Genomic DNA, 27495 nt, shown 5'->3' with positions numbered 1-27495 from the left:
TACTGGCCGAGCCGGAAATACCTATTGAGGAAAGGTTAAGGGATGCCGGGTGTCTGAAGGTCCCAGCGAATCTTGTATTCCACAGACCCAGAAGAAAAATAAGGCGGCTATTTATCCGCTCATTGTCAGCTTTTCGGGGCAGTGGGAAACAGGTGTTGGGACATGGACAGCCGCTTGCAGGAGATCCGGGAGCGGCAGAAGTTGCGGCGACAGCTCCTCGCGCAGCAGGTCCGCGGCCCAGGGAAGAACCGAGAATGCGCGTGCGCGGTTCCCTTCTTCCCCCCCCCCCCCCCCACCCCTTTCTTCCCGGTCTTTTCCTACCCGCTGCTGTGCATACTTTTCCAGGTCCGGCGACCCTGACCCCTAGGCCTCTTTGCCTTTCTTGTTCTTAACTTACGCAGTACCTCGAATATTCTCCATTCTGTGCCGTGGTCCTTCTGTTGCTGATCTAACGCCACGATTGGTCTCCAGCAACCATCGTGGGATGCGCGCCGAGGGTCTGGCGCAGGGCTCAGTGAGGGGGATACGAAGCTTCTTTGTCTTTGTAAACAAATTACCGTAGTTCACGCAAGGGAACGTGATTTGTTATACCCTGTGTCTCCACTGTTTAAATGGTCGTTCTTGCCTTTCTTCGCAGCACCTAATTCTTGAGATTGTGGCTTCCTTGCGAAGTAGATTTATAGTGTTTTCTGGGATCCTGTCGCAAGACTGCATTAGAAGAAGCCTGAGTGTAAATTTTAGATAGTGCATCTTGTGTGTTGCAGCCCTCTTATGTTACGTAGGGCACCGTCGTCATCCCCCACCCCTAGTATTTGAATTCTACTCTGTAGCAGTCACCCTTGAAACAGGGAGCATTGACTCCGCTTACCGAATGATGAAACTGAGGCTGAAGAGGTTAAGTAGATTTTACCTCGTGTCACTCACCGCTAGGCCAGAAAATTGAACCCAGGTTTGTCTCTCTAAAGCTTTGTCTTCGCTGCTTCTTGTGTCTAAGTTAACACTTGATTAGGAGAGGACACATGCAGAAATGCAGTACACCTCTCCTTAAAGTCAGGCTGTGTTTCCCATCCTACTATCCATATCCGTAAAAGTGATGGAAGACATGCTACGAGGTTTTAATGAGGCATCTTACTGTTTTTTTCAGTAATGAATCTTGGTTTTAGTAAATGGAAATTTGGAACTTCTACTCTTAAGATCTGATGAAAAGGTTTATGGCATAGTGTTAAAAATGTGGGAATTTGGAATCAGATATGGCCCTCTGGCATTATGATCTGGGGCAAATCAGGTGTCTTTTTCAGGCCTTCTTTTTCCCAGCTTCTATGTTGTCTTCACAATGTTCAGTAGCTTTGTTACCACCAAGTAAGGTTCTTATTTTTTCTTTATATTTATTTTTTTTTAAAGATTTTTTTTTTTTAATTTTTATTTATTTATAGATAGTCACACACAGAGAGAGAGAGAGAGAGAGAGAGAGGCAGAGACACAGGCAGAGGGAGAAGGAGGCTCCATGCACCGGGAGCCCGACGTGGGATTCAATCCCGGGTCTCCAGGATCGCGCACTGGGCCAAAGGCAGGCGCCAAACCGCTGTGCCACCCAGGGATCCCCTCTTATTTTTTTTTTAGTTTTGAATTCTTGGACCCAAAATGCATTCATAAACAATTACTTATTGTGTCTTGCTATATACCAGGGAATCTAGTAGCCCCTGGCAATTCAACTATGAATAAAAAGTATTTCTTACCCTAAAAGAGCTTGCATAGCACATAAAATTTAATAATGGGTGCTGTTTAATAAGTACCTTCAATGAATCAAGACACTGCCAAGCTTTCTATACACATTATCTTCAGTCATGCAAGTCAGATGCTATTTGCATGATCTAGATGCAGAAGATAGAGCTCAAAGAATTGAAGTTTAGCGTGCTGAAGTCCACAAAGTTTGTAAGTTTGCAAGCTACAGTTTAGGCTTTCCTATGCTCTTTCCAGTACACTAGCTGTTCCCTGGTCTTCTAGTTGGTTAGGAACCATTCCCCTTAAGTAGAGATATCTGACATAATAACAGACCTCTACGTTACCAACTAATTTCAGCCTTTCTTTCAGTTCCTTTTCTCTATGAACAGCACAAACTGGTTTATTACCTTCCAGAATGTGATTTGTGCAATATATACTTTATGATTTTTTTTTTTTTAATTGTCCTTCCTTTCTGATTTCTGTCCATCCTCTAGAGCACAGCTCAGGTCAGAACTTTGTAATAAAAGCTATCTTGATCTCTCTGGCTTAGGCTCTTCTTCTACCTGGCTTACATTGTCCTCACTGTTGAGTACACTGCTTACATACTGTTACACAGAATATAAACATGAGCAATTTACACCTGCTTTTTACTTAGCTGTAGCTTTATTCCAAAAAAATTGTATATAGAAAGGATACCAAATTGTCCTAATTATTCAAATAATATATTTAGGGCTACCATAACAGAAAATCTATGATTTACATATTCCAGTCATTCCACAATTCTTTTTGGAGCATGAGAGGACAATTATATATGTGAGCAGAATCTTGACTTAAAGCAGTTCTATTGTATACGTTGTATTCTAACGTAGGAAATCTAGTTGGCTCATTCAAATATTGAACATCTGCTGTGAGTCAGGCATAATGCAAGCTGCTGAACATACAGATAGCAAGAAGAGTTCATCTCCTTAGGAAGTTTACATGTTAACTTGAGAAGTAAACAAAAGTAAAGATAAAATAATTGAAGTATAAAATAAAATAATTGAAAGTCGTGATAAAGGCTATGAAACAATATAAACAGTAAGCAAAGTAAAACATAAATAATTGAAAGTTGTATTAAGTACTATAATCCGAATAAGGAAATGAGAGAAAAAGAAAAGTGGAAGGAGGCTACCCATTCTATATACTCTAAGGAAATCGCTTGTACTCATCAGAGACATGAAGAAAGAGGAGTCAGCTATGGGAAGAAAGAAATCATTTTAACAATGGGAAGTAGATGTGTGTTCTAACTAATGAAAATAGAGTTAAGATTTTATGGAAGAATTAAAATATCAGAAACAGTTGATACTGGAAGAGATGTATCACTGGAGTGACACAACTCCTTAGAGGAGTTGTGAAGGTAGGCAGACTAAAAAGGTAGTGGTAATTGTTTAAAATCAAGGCTAACAAGACCACTTGCAGCTCTGATATTTTAGTATATTCCTTTTCCTGAGCTAAAGGGACTAATTAATCCAAATTTCCTCATGCCCTTCTTGTACTTAAAAAATATCAAATGGTTCTTCATGGCCTATAAATTGCATTCTACACTTGTTTGTTTGGCTTTTAAAGATTTCTGTGAACTGATCCCACTCTCTGTAGCCAGTTTATCTCAACTAGTTATTTGTTCTGTTTTGCAAAATTTCTCCAACTGCTAAACAGAATTTGCATTACCATTTTTTAGGAATTATTAAAGTTCAGTATTGTGCCTATAAATTATTGTATAAAGACTTGAATAAAACTGGACATTTATTATAGCACAGGATAAAGTGTAATATGTGAATTGACAGATGCAAAGTGTTAGTGCCTACCACCCTATATACACTATATGTTAGCCGCTTTTTTTGTTATTGCTGCTATTACTAAATTGTGTTTTATTATTTACTTAAAAAGTAGAGGATTAAAAAAAAAAGTAGAGGATTCGCTAAAATTGTCTTAATTTCAAATATAACTGAAAGTATAATATGCTCACTAGCTCTCAGATTTATTCCTAATTAACATGGTTTTTGTTCCAAGGTATTTCCTATTATTCCTGCAAATTAATTAATCTATTTGCCTGCTGAGGTTGTTAAGATTTTTTGTTTTGTTTTTTTAAGGATTTTATTTATTTATCTGCGAGAGTGCACACGCGCACTCAACAGGCACACACAAACGGGGCTGGGCAGGGGTGGGGAGTGGAGAGAAGCTGACTCCCTGCTGAGCAGGGAACTGCAATGTGGGGCTCCATCCATGGACCCTGGGATCATGACCTGAGCCAAAGGCAGACGTTTAACTGACTGAGCCACCCAGGTGCTCCTTGTTTTGTTTTTTAATATCTGATATATTAAATGTTACTACATAAGCTGGGAAGGGAGTGCATTATGATCTAATTTTTGGTTTTTGTCTTTTCTCAGTTGGGAGCTGAAAGTGCGGACAGCATTGGTGCTGTGTTAAATAGCAAAGATGAGCAGAGAGAAATTGCTGAAACAAGAGAAACTTGCAGGTAGTTTAATTTTTTTTTTTTAGTGACGTGAATATTGTGAAACTTTGTTTGTTTGTTTGTTTTTTAAGATTTTATTTGAGGCAAAGAGAAAGAGAGAGAGGGTGGACATGAGCAGGGGGAGGGGCAGAGGGAAAGGGACAAGCAGACTCCCTGCTGAGCCGGAAGCCAAAAGCTGGGCTTGATCCCCAAGACTCCAGATCATGACCTGAGCTGAAGGCAGGCGCTTAACTGACTGAGCCACCCAGGTGCCCTGGGTTATTGTTTTGATAAACATAATCCTAGGTATGAAGTGTGTTGTTAATGACAGGCATCAAAATAAAAGATTTCAGAAATACTGGTTTTTAGTATTCATGAATTATGAATACTTATTTTCTGAATATAATAAGTTCTTATTCATAAAGTAGTTAGAAAATGGAATGTTAGACTAAGGATTAGATTATATACCATAAATAAATAATTTATATTTACAAATTCTTATAAGAAAAAACAGGCTTTACCCTAAAAGCAGTTTTCATTGGTAGTTCAGAAAGCACTTCAGAATTTTCAGTATTCTGGTTATTAATTTAAATATCAATTTTTCTTAAGACAAATTAGAATGATAACATAATGTAGAAGTTTCTTTTTGCTATATATCCATTACATGAACTTAAGTTTCTGATTTGGTTGCTTTCTCATAATAATAAAATACAGAATTACCAATCAGGATGTATGACTTTTTTGATTTATAAATTGAATGAATAGATACCGTTTAATCAGAAAAAAGTGCCTTGTTCTGTTTTTATAAACTGTCATTTAATATTATTAATAGCTACCATTTATACATCTTTCTATATCTGTGTGTGATACTCCAGTTTTAATTTTTCAGGGCTTCCTATGATACCTCTGCTCCAAATGCAAAACGTAAGTATCAGGATGAAGGAGAGACCGATGAAGACAAAATGGAAGAATATAAGGCAAGTAGAGAACAGAGCAGTTTTATGATCAAGAAAAAAATAAACCCCTACAATAATAGATTCTTATCCAGGAAAATAAATATGGTGAAAAGCTCAATTTTAAACTTTCTAAAAGAATTGTTAGTAGCATATGTATACAGGTATACCTCGGAAATACTGCAGTTGGTACCAGACCACCACAATGAAGTGAATGTTGCAATAAAACAAGTCAAATGAAAGTTTTGGTCTCCCAGTGCGTATAAAAGTTATGTCTGTGCAATCTTACAGTCTTTTAATTGTACAATAGCATTAATGTCTAATTAAAGTGTATACCTTAATTTAAAAATACTTTATTGCTAAAAAATGCTATCCATTATTTGAGCTTTATAGCAAGTTTTAATCTTTTTTTTTTCTGGTGGAGGGCCTTGCTTGCCTCACTGTTGCTGCTTTACCTTAAGCTTTTATGTTATGGAGATGTCTTCTTTCCTTAAACCTCAGAACCGACCTTTATTTACTTCAGACTTTTCTTATGCAGTGTCCTTAACTCTCTCAGCCTTCATAGAATGGAAGAAAGTTAGGGCCTTGCTCTAGATTAGGCTTTGCCTGAAAGGAATGTTGTGGCTAGTTTGATCTTCTGTTCAGACCAGTAAGCTTTATCCATATTGGAAATAAGGCTGTTTCACTTTTTTCGTATCATCTGTGTGTTTACTGAGGTAGCATTTTTTTCTTACCATCTGTGTGTTTACTGAAGTAGCATTTTTTTTTTCCTTCAAGAACTTTTCCTTTGTATTCACAAGTTAGCTGTTTGGCACAAGGGCCCCAGGTTTTGGCCTATCTAGAATTCCACATGCTTTCCTCATTAAGCTTAGTAAGTTTTAACTTTTGATTTAAGTGGGAAATGTACAATTCTTCCTTTTACTTGAATACTTAGAAGACGTTATAGGGTTACTAATTTCAATATGGAATCTCAGGGAGGCCCAAGGAGAGGGAGAGAGACACAGGAACCACCAGTTGGTGAAACAGTGAAAACACATTTATGGATTAAGTTCACTATCTTGTATGCACATGGTTCATGGTGCCCCAAAACAATTAAAATGGTAACATCAGAGATCACTGATCATAGATCACCATAACAGATATGGTAATGAAGAAGTTATAAATTTTGCAAGAATTACCAAAATGTGACACAGAGACATGAAGTGAACAGATGCCATCAGAAAAATGGTGCCAGTAGACTTGCTGGCAGGGTTGCCACAAACCTTTAATTTGTAAAACATGCAGTATCTTCAGAGTGCAATAAATTCAAGCACAATCAAATGAAGTAATTCTGTAATCAGTTCAATTGAGATCTTTATTTCAGTTTCCTCATTTTAATATAAGAGGTGACATATAAAAAGCATAATGCCTAGTAAGCACTGGACAATAATATTCTTAAGTAAGAGTAAAGAGGTAGATGTATCAGAAACTTTGGATAATTGGACCAAATTTTGAGTGGCTACAGTACTGTCTTTTTGAGTTGTGTTATTCCATGTTTATTATATAGGGTAGTGCAATTAAGATATTTTGAGGACTCATGAGCTAGACAACAATGTAGAACCGTTTCTGAAAAGGCCGAAGAAAAAAACACAACTTTTCTAAATCTATACTTAGAATAGTTAGTTGAAAAGAGACTACTAATAGATAAAAAACCTATCCCCATTTTTTTCAAGTTAGTTGTGCAACTGTATTTAATAGAGAAAAGAATGCATAGTTTCAGTAAATCTCTAGGAAGTTTAGGGATAAAATTACCTAATCTCATAAATGCCATTTTGTGTGTTCCATTTTGTATATGCTGATATGCAACTTAAATATTACTGATTATTGTATTGGTGTCATTTTATTTTACTTATTATGATTATATAAATATATATATTTTAACCATATCAGTTCTTGATATTTTTGACCTATAAAAATAGCAGTTTCATACGATTAGAAATAAAATTGCCCCATCTGTAGTCATATCTTTCATGACTTGAGCTAAATTCTAATACTTATAGTATGATGAGATAAATAATACTAGACGGGTCAGTCAACTAAATCAGTAGTTACAGATATATATTGGTAAGAATGAAAAGGAAATTTTTATTTATTTTAAACGTAACTAGATAATGATGAGAATGCAAAGACTTCAGTGTTTGAGTTTAATGATAATTTGAAAAATAATATCTTAGGGAAATGAAATATTTATATTGAGTCTCAATACTCAAGATATCATGAATACATAAAATATTCCTCCTATACATAAAATGTCTACTTAATCTTCCTTTTCCAAGGATGAATTAGAAATGCAACAGGAAGAAGAGAATTTGCCATATGAAGAAGAGATTTATAAGGATTCTAGTACTTTTCTTAAGGTAAATAAATTTTCATATCATAACTTCATGTTTCAGCTTTATGCATGAAAAGATTTTAAAAACTTATTATTTTCAATATTTTTTCAGTTTTTGAGGGATGATTATAAAATAATCATAAAATGTTCTTGAAATAGTCTTCTGATATTTGGCTGGTTAGGATGAGATAATGCTGTATCAATGTCTAGCTACTAAAGATTAATACTGTCATTTTAGTTGTGTTTTCAAATATTAATAATTTTTTTAATCTATGTATCAACTTCTATTTCGTATGACCTCATAATAAAAAATAAAGTACAGAGTTAGTGTATCTGCCATTAGAGTAAATGCTCTTAATTTAATTTTGACTTTTTCTTTAGGGAACGCAGAGTTTAAATCCCCATAATGATTACTGCCAGCATTTTGTAGACACTGGACATAGACCTCAAAATTTCATCAGGGATGTAGGTATGTTAGATTTGTTGGGAATATGCTATTGCTAACTCTTGATTACATGCATGTAGTTTATTCATTTTGTGGATTATTTCTAACAAAATTATTTCCCCTGGCTTGGCTTTTCTAATTCCAAAATTATTTTTCGTGGCTTCCCATTTCCATTTTCCATACTTCCCGTATACCCTCCTTATCCTTCCAGCAGTGTACTTCCTTCCATCCTCCTTCCTTCATTCTTCAGTTTGGTTCTGTGCATTTTTATTTTACCTTCATTTATTCTCTCTGTGATGCTTTTCCTTTCTTTTTGTAGATCTGATTTTTCTTCTGTATATTATTTTTTTCCTTCTCTCTAAAGAATTTTTTTTTTAACATTTCTTGCAAGGCAAGTCTATTGGCAACAAATTCTCTAAATTTTTATTTTTCTGAGAAAGTCTTTATCTCAAAGAGTATAGAATTCTTGTTTGGTGTTCTGTTTCTTCCAACACTTTAAATATTTCACTTTAATCTTTTCTTGCTTTCATGTTTCTGAGAAATTGGATATAATTCTTGGTTCTTTGTAGGCATAGTGTTTTTTCCCTCTAGTTTCTTTAGGATCTTTTCTTTATGTTTGATTTTCTGTAGTTTGAAAATGATACGCTGTAGGTTTAGAGTTTTTTTTTTTTTAGCATTATCCTGCTAGATGTTCTCTGAGCTTCCTGAATTTGGTTTGTTCTCTGACATTGGGAAAATCTCAATCATTATTATTTCAAATATTCTGTTCCTCTCTCTCATTCTTCAGCTATTTCCATTACACGTTACATCTTTTGTAGTTGTCCCATAGTCCTTGGATTTTCCAGCCTTCTTTTTTCTTTTTTCTCTTTGCTTTTCAGTTTTTAATGTTGTATTAAGATATCCTCAGGCTCAGAGGTTCTTCCCTCAGCCCCTGTCCAGTCTACTAAGAAGTTCCTCAAATGCATTACTCCTGCATTTTTAAAAACAGCTTTATTGAGATAATTCACATACCATATAATTCACCCATTTTAAGGATATAATTCCTTTTTTTTGGAAATCCAGTTTGTATAGTCATTACCACAATCTAATTTTCATTTCCCCTATAGAAACTCAGTACTCATTAGCAGTCAGTTCCCATTTCCTCCTCCTCATCTGCCCCCTCACCTTAAGTAACCATTAACTAACTTTTTGTCTCTAACAATTTGCCTATTCTAGACATTTCAAGTAATGGAATTATACAGTGTGGCATTTGTATCTGGCTTCTTTCACTTGGCACAATGTTTTCAAGGATTGTTGATGTTGTGGCATGTGCCAGTACTTCGTTTATTTTTACTGCCAAATAATATTCCATTGTATGTATATACTGCATTTTGTTTATCCATTTGGGTGGTTTCCACTTTTTGGCTGTTAGAAACAGTGCTTCATGAGTATTCATGTAAAATTCTTATGTGAACATATGCTTTCATTTCTCCTAGGCATGTAACTAGGAGTGGAACTGCTGGGTCATATGTTAATTCAGTGTTTAACTTTTAGACGAACTGCACAGTTGTTTTTCAAAGCTACTATACCATTTTATATTCCTCCCAGCAATGTATAAGGGTTCCAGTTTCTTTCCATGCTTGACATTTACTATTGTCTGTCTTTTTAATTATAGCCATTCTAGTGGGTATGAAGTGATAATTTTGTTGGGATTTTGACTTACATTTTCCTAGTGATTAATTTAGGCATCTTTTCATATGTTTGATGGCTATATAAATACCTACTTTGGAGAAATATCCAAAGGCTTTGCCTAGTTTTTAATTGATTACTTGTCTTTTTATTATTACTTTATAAGAGTTCTTTATATATTTTCTGTTCAAGTCTCTTATCAGACCTATGATTTGGAAATATTTTGTCCATTCTGTGGGGTTGTCTTTTCACTTTCTGGTAGTATCATTTGCAACACACAAAAAATGTAATTTTGGTATAATCTGATTTATTTTTTTCTGTGTTGCTTGTAAGCAATCTTACTCTTGAAGTAGAAACTGATTTTAATGTTTTCATGAGTAAAATTGAGCTATAGCATAAAAAGTTATGATAATGCTAAGTGAAATAAGCCAGTCACAGAATATGCAGATAATTACAGAGGTACCTAAAATAGTACATGTAATATGATAAATACCTATACTTTTATGAGGTACCTAAAACAGTCAAACTCATGGAAGCAGAGAACAATGGTTATCAGGGGCTGGAGGAATGGGAAATAGAGAGTTGTTATTCAATTAATAAAAGGTTTTGGTTATGCAAGATGAAATTAGTTCTAGAGATCTACTTTATAGCATAGTGCTTATAGTCAGCAGTGCTGTTGACTGTAGTCAATAAAACTTTAAAAATTTGTTAAAGATAGATCTCATCTTATTTAAGCATTCTTATCACAGTTGTATGTGCGCACACACATATACACATACAAACACACCCAGAGGAACACAGAAAAACTTTCAGAGGTGATGGATATGTCTGTTACCTTGGTTGTGATTATTTCACAGGTATATACATATGTCTGAATTCATCAGATTGTGTACATTAAATATGTGTGTTTTTTATATATCAATCATACTTCAGTAAAACTGTTTTTTTAAAAAATTATGATAGTTGTATAACTGAATGTCAGTATTCACCTTTCTGCTTTTAAGATACTTACTTCCGGGGATCCCTGGGTGGCGCAGCGGTTTGGCGCCTGCCTTTGGCCCAGGGCGCGATCCTGGAGACCCGGGATCGAATCCCACATCGGGCTCCTGGTGCATGGAGCCTGCTTCTCCCTCTGCCTATGTCTCTGCCTCTCTCTCTCTCTCTGTGACTATCATAAATAAATAAAAAAAATACCTTTAATAATAATAAAAAAAAGATACTTACTTCCCCCACAGGAAAGATAAAATGCTTAGGAAACCATTATGGATTGAGAAAAACTTGCACTTTCTGTTTTGTAGAAGGTTGAGAGCCAATTCTACTGTGATTAAAACTTGACTATAATAAAATCTTCAAACTTGTTTTATTTGAAATTTGTTTTATAAGCACTCATTAAGGAGGCTTTATAAAATCTTTCACTTTTACAGTTTTATATTAAAGTTATTAATATCTGTATTTGTAGTTTTTAAATTAAGATGCTTACATGATTTATATTGCTAGGAATATGTTTCTTATGGGGGAAAAGAAAACTAAATAAAAGCTTTTAGAAATCTTTGATATTTGAAACATATCAGTTTAAACAGGGTTTATGCCATTTTACCTAAATCTCTTCTGAGCTCAGAGATCTAAAACAGTTTTGAGAACATGGGAACAGTGAATCTCCTGTTTTTAAGTACCCTTTGTAGTACTTATACATGTTTCCTAAGACCTTAAAGCCTGAAAATATGTATGAGGATTTGGTGTATAATGGTGTGGAGATGTGAAATCTTTAAAATTACCTTGGAGGTGAGAGGTAGTCTACTGTTAGGGGACATATCTTTACTAGATTTGTTCCAGGATTGTGTCCATGAGCCATAGCCAGTTTAAGATCATTGGCAGTGTTTTTCTCACCTCTAACTATTCTGTTTCTTCCTATACATAATCATAAGAAAAAAAAGAAATACTTTCCCTGCCCTTGATAACTATTTAAGAAGCTAAGTACAAACCTCAATAATCACTAGATTCTTAAGAAGAAAGAATTCTTTTAATTAAGGGAAAAAGGGAAAAACATGATAGAAAGGAGTTGTTTTTTCTCTCCCTGAGAACTGAATGAAAGACTAGACTTAATGCTGTGAGCAAATTTAATTTAAATATGAGAGATTAAATGATTTATTGATTTGGACTGGGCTTTAGAACATCTGGGTTTTTGTTTGCATGTGGGATTAAGGTGTGTATATATATATATATATATATATATATATATATGTGAAGATTTTTTTAAATACTCAAAATTAACTTTTTTAAAAGGACACAGGAATAAAGTAGTGTTAGTGTATTGTTTTGTTTTCCTGGAAGGGCTCATAACCTTTGAGTTCACTGATATTAACTTTAATTGTATTGAAATTTAGTACTTAATATTTTTTGTCCTCAGGTTTGGCTGACAGATTTGAAGAATACCCTAAACTGAGGGAGCTCATCAGGCTGAAGGATGAGTTGATAGCTAAATCTAACACCCCTCCTATGTAAGTGTGTTTTTTTCAGTTATTTTTTTATTCTCAGCTCAGGCTTAAAATAGCATTCTTTTTATCCTGTAGCCTTTGTATTTGAAAAAAATTCAGCACCTATATAAGATTAACATACTGTGTTTTATTCTGTATGATAAAATAGATTCATTTGACATTCCACTGCTCAATAAATTAGTAGGTTTTCATTTTATTTTTATTTTTTCAGTTTTCTAGATAATTTCCTTCAAGTGTCTTTAAATATTTTTTTCTTAGAAAAATCATTCATGTTTGTTGTATTCTTGAGTTTCTTAAAATGTTTTTAAATGACTTTTTCTCTCAAAAAGCAGTTTATTTATTGGAGGAAGTTTAGAAAACTTAGATGAAGGAAAGAAGAAAATAAAAATTAACTATAACTCAGCATTCAAAGATACTGTTCTTTTTTTTTTTCAAAGATACTATTCTTAACATAGTGGATTATGAAAATTCATTTTAACCTTCGCTAAACAGAATATTTTCCTTAAAATGTGTAGAAAGTCTTTGAAATTGGAGATTCTACTTAATTCACATTTAGCTTACCTTGAACATTTTATAAATTTAACAATTTGCTAAAATATATACTGTTAGTGAGTAGAGGAACTAGAAAGAAGTCTGAACGTGCAGAGAAAAGTATTGGCAGATTCTAATATTCATCCAATTAAAAAAAATCTTACTCTTCAAGTATTTTACATTTAAATTACTTTCGTAATATGTATAAATAACCTTTCAGTAAAGGCTAGTAGTAATTTATACTAGGTAGCCAGAAAAGGTTATTAATATAAACAACTTTACTAACAAACTGATAAAATTATATCCATCTTTAGAAACAATTTTTTAGAGGGAGGATTTTAAAACTAACAAATAGTTTTTCTAACGTAATAATTAAGAAAAAAATAATGTGATAGTCCTTAGAAAATTCAGATGATGATGGAACGGGACTCAGAGACTTATTCACATACTAATATGGATTTTCAGTGTAAAAATGAGAGTACATTCTTGATGTACATGGGGGAATATGATTTTAGTTTGTAGTGCGATTATATCCATCTCCTAGAGAAGAGTGTGGGTAGATGGTTTACTGTCTATACTGAAGAAAGATACTCCTGCATAAAAAAAAATCAGTAATTAGTTTATAATTACTTTGTAAATAGTGTTTAGTAATATTTAAGCAATTCCTTTCACTATCATCTGTAAGGTATTTGAAAATCTTAGTCACTTTTTATGCCTTAATCAAATAGGTACTTACAAGCAGATATAGAAGCCTTTGACATCAGAGAACTGACACCTAAATTTGATGTGATTCTTCTGGAACCCCCTTTAGAAGAATATTACAGAGAAACTGGCATCACTGCTAATGAAAAATGCTGGACTTGGGATGATGTATGATGAAACTTTCTACATTGTCATTAATTATTTATTTTTCAAATGAATATTTATTTAATGAGAAGATTTTAAATATTCCTACCTTTTTAAGAATCATAAATATATAGTATATGATGTAGCAGAAGATCCAGGGTACATTGACAAATATTGCACTATCTTTGGTCTGATTCTTCTTTTTGGGACAGAAATTGAGCAGGTAGTGAGTAAATAGTCTCTAGAAGACTCACAGTTCCAGTCTTTAAGTCTTTGATGTATAGTTAGAAAAGTCTAAAAACAGAATGATTGATAATTCTTTCTGCATTTGGTTAGTTTTAGTAAACATTAGAGTATATTACATAGATATAAAAAAGATGGTTTCTTTTCAAGAAGCTTAGAGTATAATAGATAAAAAAGATACATAATTTTGTTATAATTGTAATAAAATTACATTTTCCTAAATAAATTAAGCAAACCGATAACTTTAGTTACATCAAGTTACCTGTTTTTACCGATAAATAACAAAAATAAAAAATACTTACTGAATACCACTTTGCTAGGTAATGTGATAGGTACTAGAGATTCAAAAAGAATAAGATCTGGTACCTGAACTTAAGGAGCACAATAGTTTAATGGGATAAATCAATATTTATCTAACCAGATAATTGCATTATTATTTTGTTAGTTCTGTAATAGAGAACTGTATAAGATGATCTGAGAAAAACTGACCAAGCCTTGGAGGATAGGTACATGAACAAAGAGGAGGTGACATATTAACATTATAAATAGATTCATTGGAATTGACCAGAAAGAAAGGGGTGAGATGGTGATTCCAAATGGAAAGAACAGTAAGAGCAGAATGGATGGAGGCAAAGAATATCTGGTGTGTAGGTTGATGTTGTTAGAAAACAGATTGGGACCTTTTTGAGATGATGTCCTCTTAGAAGCTTAAACTTTTATCCTGAAGACATTAAGGAGTATTTAAAGGGCTTTAACCAGTTTAGTTAAATGGTCAGATTAGTGTGTGGAGGATGGACTAGAGGAAAAGTCTGGAAAATGGAAAGCAGTTAGAAGACTGTTGCATAGCCTAGTTAGGAGATGAAGGGATCTTGAATTGGGGTGATGGTAGTAAGAATAGAAAGGTGATAAATTCAGTAATGTTTAGTAGATGCTATGGTGAGATCTAGTGATTGGACTAAGGGTGGAGAGTTAAGGATGATTCAAAGATTTCAGTCTTGGGGTAAGTGGGTTGAGTTTTCACTACTTAAAGAGTGGATTTAAGAAGAACTGTATTCGAGAAATTAGATCATATTGAATATGTTGATTTTGAGGTGTATGTGAGACATCCATGTGGAAGTTGTAATAGGAATATGTCGTTCAAAGGACAGATCTGTGTGTGAAAATACAGACTTAGAAGAATAGCACATCAAATCTGTGAGAATAGATAAATTTGTCCTGAGATAGTGTCTTAATTAAGATAATATGTGGACTGACAGTAAAACCTCAGAAAACTTTTAGGGGCACAGATAAAACAGAGGTAAAAAAAAATGGGTCAAAGATAAATAAGGAAAACCAAGAGTATGAACATCATAGGGATCAAGGGAATAGGGAATTTCAAGGAGAGAGTAGGCAGGATCTGTAGAGCACAGAGGGGATGTAGGGAAAGGAAAGGGCTGACATTGTAAGGCTGGTGTTTCTTAGGAAACTGCTGAATCCTTGTATGTGCTCCTCTGAGTTAATGATAGTTACTCTTATTAATAATTATTTAATCTTCAAGATAACACATCCAGCTTTTCCTCCTTGAAGCTTTTCCTTTCATTTCTTTCCCTCTGACACTTATTTACATTTTTATGGATCTTACCACTTTGAAAAAGTTTTTTCCATACTCTGATGATAAATGTAATTTGTGCTGATTGTTGACCTTCAGAAAAATAACAGTATATAATATTCTAAAAACAAGGTGAAAGACATAATGCTCTTGATATTTATTGATGAGAAGTTTTCCAGATAGGTTGCACAAATTTATGTTCCTTCCAGTAGTGTTTAAGAAATATCTATTAAACCATATCCTCATCAAAATTGATTAGTATAAAAACAATCTTTATAAATCTTGAGTTAGGTCAAAAAAAAAAAAGAAAATTGAAAAACTAAATCTCATTATGTCTGATTAGTATAGTTGATCCTTGAACAATGTGGGTTTCAACTGCATCATTTTACTTCTACATGGATTTTTTAACAGTGCAGTAACATAAATGTATTATCTCTTCCTTATGATTTTATTAATAACATTTTCTTTTCTCTAGCTTACTTTAAATATAGAGTATAAAATATATATAATATACAAAATATGTGTTAGGTGACTGTTTATGTTATCAGTAAGGCTTCCAGGCAACAGTAAGTTATTAGTAGTTAAGTTTGGGCAAGTCAGAAGTTATAGTAACATTGTCTATGGCGGTATGGGTTGGTGCCACTAGCCCCTCATTGTTCATGGGTCAACTGAAATTAGGTTGAACTTTATTTTCTCTGGCCATTCTCTGAGGTTTGGTCAATAAAGGCACACGAGCTTCAATTATATGTGACAGACTAATAGAGTTTTTGAAATAAAGGAATTTCATTTTATATGCATATTCTTGATTTCAGTTTAATTTCACTGAACAACGCTGGCTGGCATACTGAAATGTTTTGTCTGGCCCTTGAGCCCTAAGTTCTTAACCTTTATGTGAAACTATCCTAAAGAAAGTGCCATTAGTTAAAATATATAAAATGTAAATAAGAAAAGAGTTTGGATTTCACAAGTATTCTCTTTCACATTAGAGAATCAGTAGTGCTCAATTCATTTTGATAAAGTATATAAGCACTTACTTAAAATACCAGTTCTTAGCATTTAGAACTGCAATGCCAGAAAGAGTAATTTGCTTCATGTTCTTCACTAATGTGTATTATCACTTATTTTTAGCTATTTCATGTATAACCACGTGGGAATATGTGTGTGTGTTACATATTTACTTATTCATGTGCCTCTGAGAATATTAGATGAGAGACTGCAAGATTTAAAAAGTCAGAAGTATAAAACTCAATAGGTTTGTACATATTATAACTTATTTCCATTATTACTGTCAAATAATGTTTTTCTATTTAGATTAAGTTTAGAAATGATATGGTTATAACTTAAATGGATCTATTACTAAAGTTAAGATTTTTTTTTTAAATAAATGAAACGTAAATGTTTGCCTGAACCGTGGTCTCGAAACTTAACTGTGGCAGAAAACTAGAAGAAAAAGAATATCATATAAAATGATTGCTTTAAGTTTTTATTTAAATTCCAGTTAGTTAACATACAGGGTAATATTAGTTTCAGGTGTAGAATTTAGTGATTCATTACTTACGTAAAACACCTGGTGCTCATCACAAGTACCCCCTTAATACCTATTACCTATGTAACCCATCCCCCTGCCTCCCTGCCCTCCAGCAACCCTCAAGTTTGTTCTCTATAGTTGAGTCTGTTTTATGCTTCATCTCTTTTTTCTCTCTATGTTCATCTGTTTTGTTTCCTAAATTCCACAGATGAGTGAAATCATATGTCTATCTCTTATTTTGCTTAGCATAATACACTCTAGCTCCATCCATGTCATTGCAGATGGCAAGATTTCATTCTTTTATATGGCCAAGTAATATTCCATTGTATATATAGCACCTCATCTTTATCCATACACCAGTTGATGGACATTTGGGCTCTTTCCATAGTTTAGCTATTGCTGATAATGCTGCTATAAACATTGGGGTGCGTGTGCTCCTTTGAATCAGTATTTTTGTATCCTTTGGGTAGTAGCACAATTGCTAGATCGTAGGGTAGTTCTGTGTTTAACTTTTTGAGGAACCTCCACACTGTTTTCCAGAGTAGCTGCACCAGTTTGCATTCCCACCAACAGTGCATGAGGGTTCCCCTTTCTCCACATCCTTGCCAACACCTGTTGTTTCTTGTCTTGTTAATTTTAGCCATTCTGACAGGTGTGAGGTGATATCTCATTGTAGCATTTCCCTGATGAGTGATGCTGAGCATCTTTTCATGTGTCTGTTGGCATCTATAGGTCTGTCCTCTTTGGAAAAATTAGACTACTTTTTTTTTTTGCATTTCAGACTTAAAGTGGTTATTATAATGAAATGTGCATATTGACTTATTTTATTTAGAACTTTTTTTTTTTAAGATTTATCTGTTTATTTCTGATAGACATAGAGAGAGAGAGAGAGAGGCAGAGACACAGGAGGAGGGAGAAGCAGGCTCCATGCCAGGAGCCCAACACTAGACTCGATCCCGGGACTCCAGGATCGCGCCCTGGGCCAAAGGCAGGCGCTAAACCACTGAACCACCCAGGGATCCCCTTATTTTATATAGAACTTTTGTAGATAATGGAGACCAACTCTTCCCCAAACATTTTTTATATTTCATTTTAATTTTGCCCCTAATTTTGGAGTAATTTAACCTCTTTTTCTTTTTCTGTAAATCATAAAGGATTGCTCTCAAGCTACATCTTATAAAATTCCATTATTCTGTGAATATGGTCCCCCATAACCTTTCTCTATATAAAATCAAGTGTGTGTATATGTGCGTGCATGTGTGTGTTTTCTTAATATAGAATAAGAAAACAGGATAAATTGTAAGGATACAATTTATTTTCTAATGAAAATTAGTACATTTAAAGAACACATCTACTGAAAGCCTTGATAAATCTCAATGGTTGTTCTTTTGGATTTAGGATGAATGGGAAACAAAATACTTTTATGCAGTATCGTTTTGGTTTCCTACAGATAATGAAGTTAGAAATTGATGAGATTGCAGCACCTCGATCATTTATCTTTCTCTGGTGTGGTTCCGGGGAGGGATTGGACCTTGGAAGAGTGGTAAGATGGTTTTCTTGAAGTGGATTTTTAAATTCATAAGAAAAAGTATAAAAAGTTTGAAGATAGATGTCATTTTGTCCTTTGTTTCTTGAATAGTTGCTTAAATATTCAGAAGGAAAAAAATATGTTCAAAAAAGAATGCATGAAAGGCAGTACTCTTTAGTTAACTAGCCCAAGGGATCAATAAGTCAAAATATGATTTGTTACAACTTCAGGAGGAAAACAGTTTAGACATTTGAAACTGCAGCTCAAAAATGGGCTGCTTAGTGTCATTTACTGCTCATTGTGAGTAGCTAAAAAGTATTCTGAATAACGTTAACTCCTGAATTCCAAATAGAAGCCAAATCAAATTGGAAAAATAACAGCATCTGGAACACATGGTTTGAATGAGAGTGCATAAGAGTGAGAAAGAAGTTACATAACATCTGTATTTATGTTAAGCATCTTATATTTACTGTATTTCAGAACTTTATTTTTATTGTAATATTTTGTCTTCTAAATGGAAACAAAATAGCATATGCTTTTTTATCCAAGAATCATGGAAGTGTGTGGCTAAGAATTAGAAGGCTTCATTTAGTTTTGGTCTCAGTTCTGCTGTCTAGCAGTGAAACTTTGGGTAAAGAGATTTTTATTCTGGTGGGTTTCAGTTTCCTCACTTGTTATTATATGACATCTTTCATTTTTATTTTTTTATTTTTTATTTATTTTTTAATTTTTTATTTATTTATGATAGTTACACACACAGAGAGAGGTAGGCAGAGACATAGGTAGAGGGAGAAGCAGGCTCCATGCACCGGGAGCCCGACGTGGGATTCGATCCCGGATCTCCAGGATCGCGCCCTGGGCCAAAGGCAGGCGCTAAACCGCTGCACCACCCAGGGATCCCATGACATCTTTCATTTTTAGAACATTACTTGTTAAACAGCAAAATGATCTCATTTAATCGTGTTAATTTTAGGAAGTGCCCAGTTGACAGATAAAGAATTTAAGTAGGATTATATTGAGATAAATTTGTGCTGAAATTCTGAAATTCTACAATTACTTTGTATGCTTTATATAAATAAGAAGTTTGAGACTGTTGGTTAACATCGTTGCTTGCGTCATTTATTAACTCCCAAGGTTAAGACTATAACTGTATTCCAGTTGGGTATCTATTTTTTTGCTGGCACTTCTCCAAGATTCTCTGGAAAAGCTAAGAAAATAGAAACATACTATTTTTATAGATATATTGGCATTTACCATTTATAAGCTGTAACATCTGGCTTTGGGCTTGCCTTCCAACTGGCAAATTAGGTTGAAAATGATTAGGAGGCGTTAATCACATTTGTTTATGCAGCAGTCTGTCATATTGGTGAAAGTATATTTTGGCCAAAAATGATTACAGAAATAATTTAACATGAGAAATACTCCTGAGCTTTTTAAAAATTGATTAGGGCATGAGGATTTAGACTCTTGTGAATAATGAATATCCAGTGTAAAACAAATAATTGGTGACAGGAACAGATACTGATCTTGATTTTTGAGATTTTAAAATAAAAATCCAACTTTCATTTTGAGATGTTTCTCACTTTATAGTAAGAGCATTCCTCAAATGAACAGTACCAACAGTATTGTACTGCACAATTTACTTATTTCCCCTCTACTTTCCTCTTAAATCGGTGAGTGGGGGGAAACAAGGACATACCTTTGTTTTTAATCCCACCAGCTAATCAGCAGTAGGCCTTCAATTTGCCACTCTAAGCAATGTATTAGCAAGTACTTGTTACATGTTCTTACATAACATTCTAGGACACAAAGGGTCAAAACTCTATTTTCTAGATTGTATAAAGATGAAAGTAGTTTTACCCAGTAATGAGATAAAGATAATAATTTTAAATCTGAGTATTTTGAAGTTGTTAGTATTAAATATGTAAAAATAAGACTCATTTGAAAAGAAGCTATCAGAATACTTTCAATAGTTTTTAGCTTTGTCGGAGGATAGAAAATTGAGGTGCTAGGAAACATCTGTTGAATTATTCTATGATTAAAGAGGGGCTGAGTGTTTCATAATTTAAAATCCACTTTCTATTGATGACAGTGGAAGGTAGTATTAAAGAATTGGAGTATTATGTAATCCTTTCTATGTCTTGATACTATACTTAGCTGTATAGATTATATTTATATCCAAAAGGTATCTGTACATTCTGTATAGTGGCTGTTTATTTAAAAACTAGCATTTCTTTTTTTTGTTTGTTTGTTTTTTCCTATTTCTGAACTAAAAATTACTGTGACATCTTAGAGGTTAGTGTCTCAAACCTCTAGGAAGTTTTTTGATGCTGGTTGGTTATTTTTAAGTATTATTTATTTCTTTTAGCTAAGAATTTCTTTTTTTTTTTTTTTTTAATTCTTTCATTTCTAGTGTTTACGCAAATGGGGTTACAGAAGATGTGAAGATATTTGTTGGATTAAAACCAATAAAAACAATCCTGGAAAGACTAAGACTTTAGATCCAAAGGCTGTCTTCCAGAGAACAAAGGTATTGCTTTGCTGTTTTGTTTTCTTTACTTTGATTATTTTCCCGCAGGCTTTTCCAAATGACTGTATATTGTTTAGTTTTGGTAGAAAAGTTCTTTTCTTAGACTTGTACAAATGGCATTGAATAGTACAGTGGTACATGCAGTTTAATTTAAAAATATTTTATTAGAGTAGTCCATCCAGTTTAATTTAAAAATATTTTATTCACTGTGTTAGATCAACAACCTTCACTGTCCTGGAGAAGATAATATATATTCTTTTGTGTCCTAAACAGCTTTAATTCTTAGTCAGTTACGGGCTTTTGTACCTCTGACCCCTCCAGACTTTGTCCCTTTCTCTGGGCCTAGAAAAAAGAAATGACAGCAAGACTCACAGCTGGCTGGCTTAGAGGCATACTCTTGTCCTTCAATTTTGCCTACATGACAACCCCTGAGAACTTCTGCTCCATACAATTATCCTGTTACTATCAGGCTTTAAAAGTTTGTCCTCCAGTCTTTCCCTCTTCAGGGAGCAACTGGTGGAAGAATCTTGTTAAGTGTTTCTTAGACTGGAAAATTCTTTTGAGGGGAATCTAAGGGAACCTTTGCCATGATTCATGGAGTCAAATGAAAGATTAAATTTATTTAACCCATACTCCTGCCATTCAGATTAAATAGGGAAGGTCAAAAAAACAAACAAAAAAGAAAATTGTTTGATTTTCACTTTTTCTTACGTCAATTAGAAGTTTGTGTAGATGATTAAAGTCCCCTTTCCATATAAAAAAGCTTGCATCTTGTTTCCATATAAAAAAGCTACATATCATTTTGATCTTGGATCATACATGAGACCTAGTATAACACCATTTTAGGATCCCAAGGTCAAGTGCCATGTTTTCATAACTGGTGAAAAGAAGTTATCTAGTGTTGGAGAGGAAAAGACAGTGGTCAGTTGACACAGTTCTAAAACATCATGGCCCCAAATTTAATACTGTCATGTCTAGCTTCCCTGGCAGTCTTCCCACATCCAAAGATCCAGGTTTTCCTATTGTGTTTTTGCCCATGGAACTATTTCCCAAAGATGTGGAGAAATGCAGTTTGTTTTGGAATTGGGGACATCAGAAATGTAAAATGTGGGTAGCCCCGGTGGCCCAGCGGTTTAGCGCTGCCTTCCTCCCAGGGTGTGATCCTAGAGACTCGGGATTGAGTCCCACGTCGGGCTCCCTGCATGGAGCCTGCTTCTCCCTCTGCCTGTGTCTCTACCACTCTCTGTCTGTATCTGTCATGAATAAATAAGTAAAATCTTAAAAAAAAAAAAGAAAGAAAGAAAGAAAGAAATGTAAAATGTTATGAAATATGACTTTTGATGAAGAAATTAGATGGTTTGCTCTTTTTTATTTAGGAACACTGTCTTATGGGGATCAAAGGAACTGTTAAGCGTAGCACGGATGGGGACTTCATTCATGCTAATGTTGACATTGACTTGATTATCACTGAAGAACCTGAAATTGGCAATATAGAAAAGCCTGTAGAAATTTTTCATATAATTGAACATTTTTGCCTTGGTAGAAGACGCCTTCATCTATTTGGAAGAGATAGTACAATTCGACCAGGTAGGACCTCAGAAAATCTTTTAAAAACTTTATGCCCTCTTGGGATATAGGTGTCAAGAAAAAGCACACACTGCTGTGTAAAATAAAGTTCTTACGATGTATTTGGTTCCTCTTGCTATATTTCGATATGCCAAGCTTGTTCTTGTCTCTTTATGGTCCTCTCATTCAAATACCTGACAGACCTTTCCTCACAACTTCTAAACTGGCCACCTTCCCACTCCACTCCCCTCTTTCCACCACTCTCTTTCCTTTTACTTGGTTTTCTTTTTCTTCATAGCACTTATTAGATGAATCACAGATTCATTTGGACATAGGTTTATAGTCCGTTTCTCCAGCATGCAGTCTCATGGGAAGGCAAAGATTGTCTTACTTCTTTCTACCTGGCATTCAGATCATTCAGTAAATAATGTGTTGAAGAAATGCATAAATGAATGGTTGAATAATCCTGCAGAATATAACCATACATTTGTGAAATACAGATCTTGGCTTTATGAGAAACCAAAATACCTACCTTGTTTACTTTATATGTATAAAGGTGTTGTCTTTTCAAAATTTTAGTAAAATTAGTAAATTTTTAGTAATAGTAAAATTAGTAAAATGTGAATTTACTATTTTGAAAAAAAGTAGAAAACAATTAGGCTGTTATGGAGGAAGATTTTTTTCTTAGAGGGCACAACTTCTATGTACAAAGTATTGAAATATCACTATATGCCGTTTCTTTTATTGCTATCTCAGAAGATGTAAAAGTAGCATTTCTTTATGCATGATATATAAATAAGCAGCCTGTTTAATATGTTAGAAATCCAGTTTAAAAATGGAAAGAACCAGAGTCTTGTTTGTTTTAAATAGCCTACATTTTATAAAAAGTAGGAAATGTTAAAGAAGTAATAATAGATTAATTGGCTCTGAAGGTACCTAAGAATTTAAAAGAAACTCTCATTTTCATTCTAAAAAAAGTAATCCTTTAAAGTTGCCTTAATTTGTACATATAACATAATTCGTTATCTCTCTTCTTACCCATCAGCTACTTCTTTGTGGGTGTACTTTGATGAGCACAGTAACTTGAAAATACTTCAGAGTTAGAAATCCATGATCTTAAGTTTCATGAAATTATGTAAAATAATAAACAGAAAAGTAAATAATTGAAAAATCAGTCTCTATTGGACATTTACAGTTAATTTGTAGTTTTTTCCATTCCAGATACAATTTGATCAGAAATCAGTAAAGCTGTCTAGCAATATAGCTGACAAAAATACCTTTGTACCTATAGAGGCGTAATCTGATCATAAAATTCTGAGAATTTTTTTTCTTTTAAGATTATTTATTTATTTGAGAGAGAATGAGAGAGAGCACAAGCTGGAGGAGGAACAGAGGGAGAGAGAAGCAGACTCCATGATGGGTAGGAAGTCCATGCAAGGCTCAACTGAGAAATTATTTTTATTTCATATAAGATGTATATTTGAATTAGATTTTGAAGGATGTAATTTTCAATAGGTTGAAAGGATCGAACAAACAGATGGAATTTTTGTTTTTTGTTGTGTTTTTTTCAGAGGTAGAGATTTGTACAGAAATAGATACTATAGTGATAACTTTTTTTTTTTTAACTCAAATGAATTGTCATGAAAAGCATTAATGAGAAATGTGACTGGAAAGGTAGTTCAATGGGACACCTGGGTGGCTCAGCGGTTGAGCATCTGCCTTAGGCTCAGGGCATGATCCTGGAGTCTGGGATCAAGTCCCGCATTAGGCTCCCTGTGAGGATCCTGCTTCTCCCCCTGCCTATGCCTCTGCTTCTCTCTCTGTGTCTCTCATGAATAAATAAATAAATAAATAAATAATTTTTTAAAGGAAAGTTATTTCAAGCTGCATCATAAAAGACCTTAGATAACATATACATGAATCTGTGCTTTGTGGAGAGCCCTAGAAGGTTACGCAGAGAAGTGACATATTTTAAGGTTTGTTTTAGGCTTTCCACTTTCAGGGAGGAGAGGCTGGGAGAGCATTACAATATGTATGTGTGTCTGTGACATGTACAGGAGGCTGGCCTAGTAGAAAAATAAAGGCTCACATTTGAGGGTGGCAATAGACATGGAAAAATGGGAATGAATAGGAGCAACATGGTAGTGGTTGAATTTCTGGCACCTGTCAGCAGGGTTAATGTTGTGGTTCGGAAGAGTAGAGGCAAAGTTGGTTCCAGGATCTTAATCAGAAAACAGTGGTATTATTTTCCCAAGTTTCCCAAGTGGTATTATTTTCCTAAGCGAAGTTTATTACATTTTCACTGAGCCCAAACTCACTGTAGTGTGTAGTTTTTTTTCTAAGTGCTAGTCTTACAAAATGTGAAACATGGATGGAGACAAGGAGGAAGATATATTACAAAGTTACAATCATGCAGGTGAAATAAGATATATACATAGGAAATCTGTATAACCATGATTGAGTGAGTGATAGGGGGAACTTTAAAAATACTTTAGAAATTTGAAGTAGCTCCGAAAGGATCAGTAAGAGAAATGAGGGGAAAAAAAGATAATCTTTCTTTTCCGTCTATTTCAGGCTGGCTTACAGTTGGACCAACCCTTACAAATAGCAACTATAATGCAGAAACATATGCATCCTACTTTAGTGCTCCTAATTCCTACTTGACGGGATGTACAGAAGAAATTGAGAGACTTCGACCAAAATCACCTCCTCCCAAATCTAAGTCTGATCGGGGAGGTGGAGCTCCCAGGGGTGGAGGAAGAGGTGGAACTTCTGCTGGCCGTGGACGAGAAAGAAATCGATCTAACTTCCGAGGCGAAAGAGGTGGCTTTAGGGGGGGCCGTGGAGGAGCACACAGAGGTGGCTTTCCACCTCGATAACTTTGTAAGACCATGATCTATTCATGCCCCTATACCTTCTTTACTGTAGTTTGAATTCCAAATGGGAGGCTTTGTTTAGTACTCAATTCCAGCTTGCATTTTGCTTTAGTTTCTTTGAGCTGCAGGAATATTTTAGCCAATCTCCCTTGCAGTCATTACACACATTGTGTAGTCTTGTCCAGGATAAACAAATCATCCTGCCTTTGGTTATGTGCATGTAACTGAATAATGAACAAATACCTTCCTTTCAGAGACTAATTTATTCTGATAGATTCCAACTAATTACAAAGTCTTTTGCTTTTTAGAAATAATTTAACTGAACAGTGAAAAAGACCCAGTCTGTAGTATGCTGTAGTGCCAAGAGCATTTGATAATAGGCGTCCTGCCACTGCTGTCATAGTAAATAGAAAGCTGTTTGGGAGCCTTGAGAGAATGGAGTTGGGACAGATGGTTAACTTCTGTCAAAGTTTTAACATTTTCTTGGTGAAACAATAAAAAGAGACTTCTTTTTAAAAAATCTTAAACTCAGATATGACTACCACTGAGAAATTGAGAGAATTTGAACAAAATCACCTCCCAAATCTAAATCTGTTAGAAGAGGTTGGCACTCCCAGCAGTGGGCAGAGGAAGAATTTAGTAGGTAGCCTTAAAGAGAAAAAGCTCATCATAATTTGAGTTGCATAGCTCCAGATGACTGTTAATCACACTTCTTCAGAAGCAAAGGACAAATATCCAAGTGCTAGCTAGACCTTTGGTGTAGACTTGAACTTGGATTGACTTTCAAAACAGTTTCATATTCCTTATCAAAGTAAAAGAAATTAGGCAACAACAGAGACACCTGGTTATCAGGTGTTTTGGAAAATAAAGTACTTGGTGGTGAGGAAGTGATATCTTTGAACTTGTTATGGAGAAAACAATATAAAAATCAATTACAGAAAACTCAAATTAAGACAGCTTAGAAAACAGAATTGCAATTGCCTTTTATTAAAACCATATGGTGTGTTGTTTTTAAGAGCCTGGTTTTGCAGATCAGTTGGTTGTATAAAACTTAATGCTGTCATTTTTCTCTCTGTACTATAATTCATGTTTTAAATGAATCTGATGAATGAAATACCCTTATTCTTGAAAAATGTATTTTTATTTGGTGTATGATTTTTCTAATGAAACTTTAAACCTTTGAAATGTGGGAGTCTGTTTTCTGTAAGTGAAATTGCCTTTGTTAACCTAATGAAAAAGGACTGACTTAAGATCAGACTCCTGTTTTGATCTGTGAGCATTTTAGTAGCCATTCTCAACTTGTCATTGGCTCATATTATACCTAAAATAAGATTATATTACATGCACTGAAGACTCAGTTTGAATATTAGGGCTGAATTATAGAAATAGGGTTGAGATCCTTAAACCTGATGAATTTAACTTGCTCAACCTGTTGGTTCTTTCTAGTACAGATAGCATTTGATGCCTTTTTTTTTTTTTTAAAGATTTTATTTATTCATTCATAGACACAGAGAGAGAGGCAGAGACACAGGGAGAGGGAGAAGCAGGCTCCATGCAGGGAGCCCGATGTGGGACTCGATCCCAGGTCCCTAGGATCACACCCCAGGCTGCAGGCAGCGCCAAACCGCTGCACCACCGGGGCTGCCTACCTTTTTTTTTTTTTTTTTTTTTTTTTAAGATTTTATTTATTTATTCATGAGAGACACAGAGAGACAGAGAGGCAGAGACACAGGCAGAGGGAGGAGGCGGCTCCACTCAGGGAGCCCGATGTGGGACTCGATCCCGGGACTCCAGGATCACACCCTGGGCCAAAGACAGGCGCAGAACCGCTGAGCCACCCAGGCGTCCCGATTAATGCCTTATTGTAAATATGAATCACAGTTGGTTAGAATTTTTACTGAAGTGATTGTATATTTTCAACTTCAGTAATTATAAAATATCTAGAGATAGAATTGTATTTGTCAAAGTTGACATGAGAATAAAGAAGATATATGTTCTAATTGCCCACAGTGGGCAAGTAGAAATACCAGTTAGGAAGTGACCCCATCCTGTAAATGAGACTCTAGTGTGGTCCACACCTTGGGTCTAGCCAAGGGAAGACAGTATTCTTAGTG

At 34.5% G+C, this 27495-nt stretch overlaps 1 protein-coding gene across 1 annotated transcript; it reads left to right on the top strand.

The window, feature by feature from the left end:
• Positions 1-26631, top strand: METTL14 (methyltransferase 14, N6-adenosine-methyltransferase non-catalytic subunit). The gene is made up of 11 exons (XM_026013439.2): positions 1-228; positions 4149-4237; positions 5103-5190; positions 7482-7562; positions 7919-8006; positions 12058-12148; positions 13405-13546; positions 18332-18424; positions 20823-20939; positions 22316-22526; positions 25080-26631. Exons 1-11 carry the CDS (start codon positions 163-165, stop codon positions 25382-25384), a joined length of 1371 nt encoding a protein of 456 aa, XP_025869224.1. The 5' UTR covers positions 1-162; the 3' UTR covers positions 25385-26631.
• The last annotated feature ends 864 nt before the right edge of the window (positions 26632-27495 follow it).

The sequence above is a fragment of the Vulpes vulpes genome, chromosome 4 (genome assembly GCF_048418805.1).
Source record: "Vulpes vulpes isolate BD-2025 chromosome 4, VulVul3, whole genome shotgun sequence".
Lineage (NCBI taxonomy): Eukaryota > Metazoa > Chordata > Mammalia > Carnivora > Canidae > Vulpes > Vulpes vulpes.
The sequence above is the reverse complement of the archived record's forward strand: the minus strand, read 5'-3'. Positions and strand labels throughout refer to the sequence as shown.

Bases quoted from the DNA above. Each gene is read 5' to 3' on its own strand.
- METTL14 (XM_026013439.2), top strand. From the start codon at position 163: ATGGACAGCCGCTTGCAGGAGATCCGGGAGCGGCAGAAGTTGCGGCGA. The intron at 13,547-18,331 runs GTATGATGAAAC...GGTTTCCTACAG, and splicing joins AATGCTGGACTTGGGATGAT to ATAATGAAGTTAGAAATTGA. The intron at 22,527-25,079 runs GTAGGACCTCAG...CGTCTATTTCAG, and splicing joins AGATAGTACAATTCGACCAG to GCTGGCTTACAGTTGGACCA.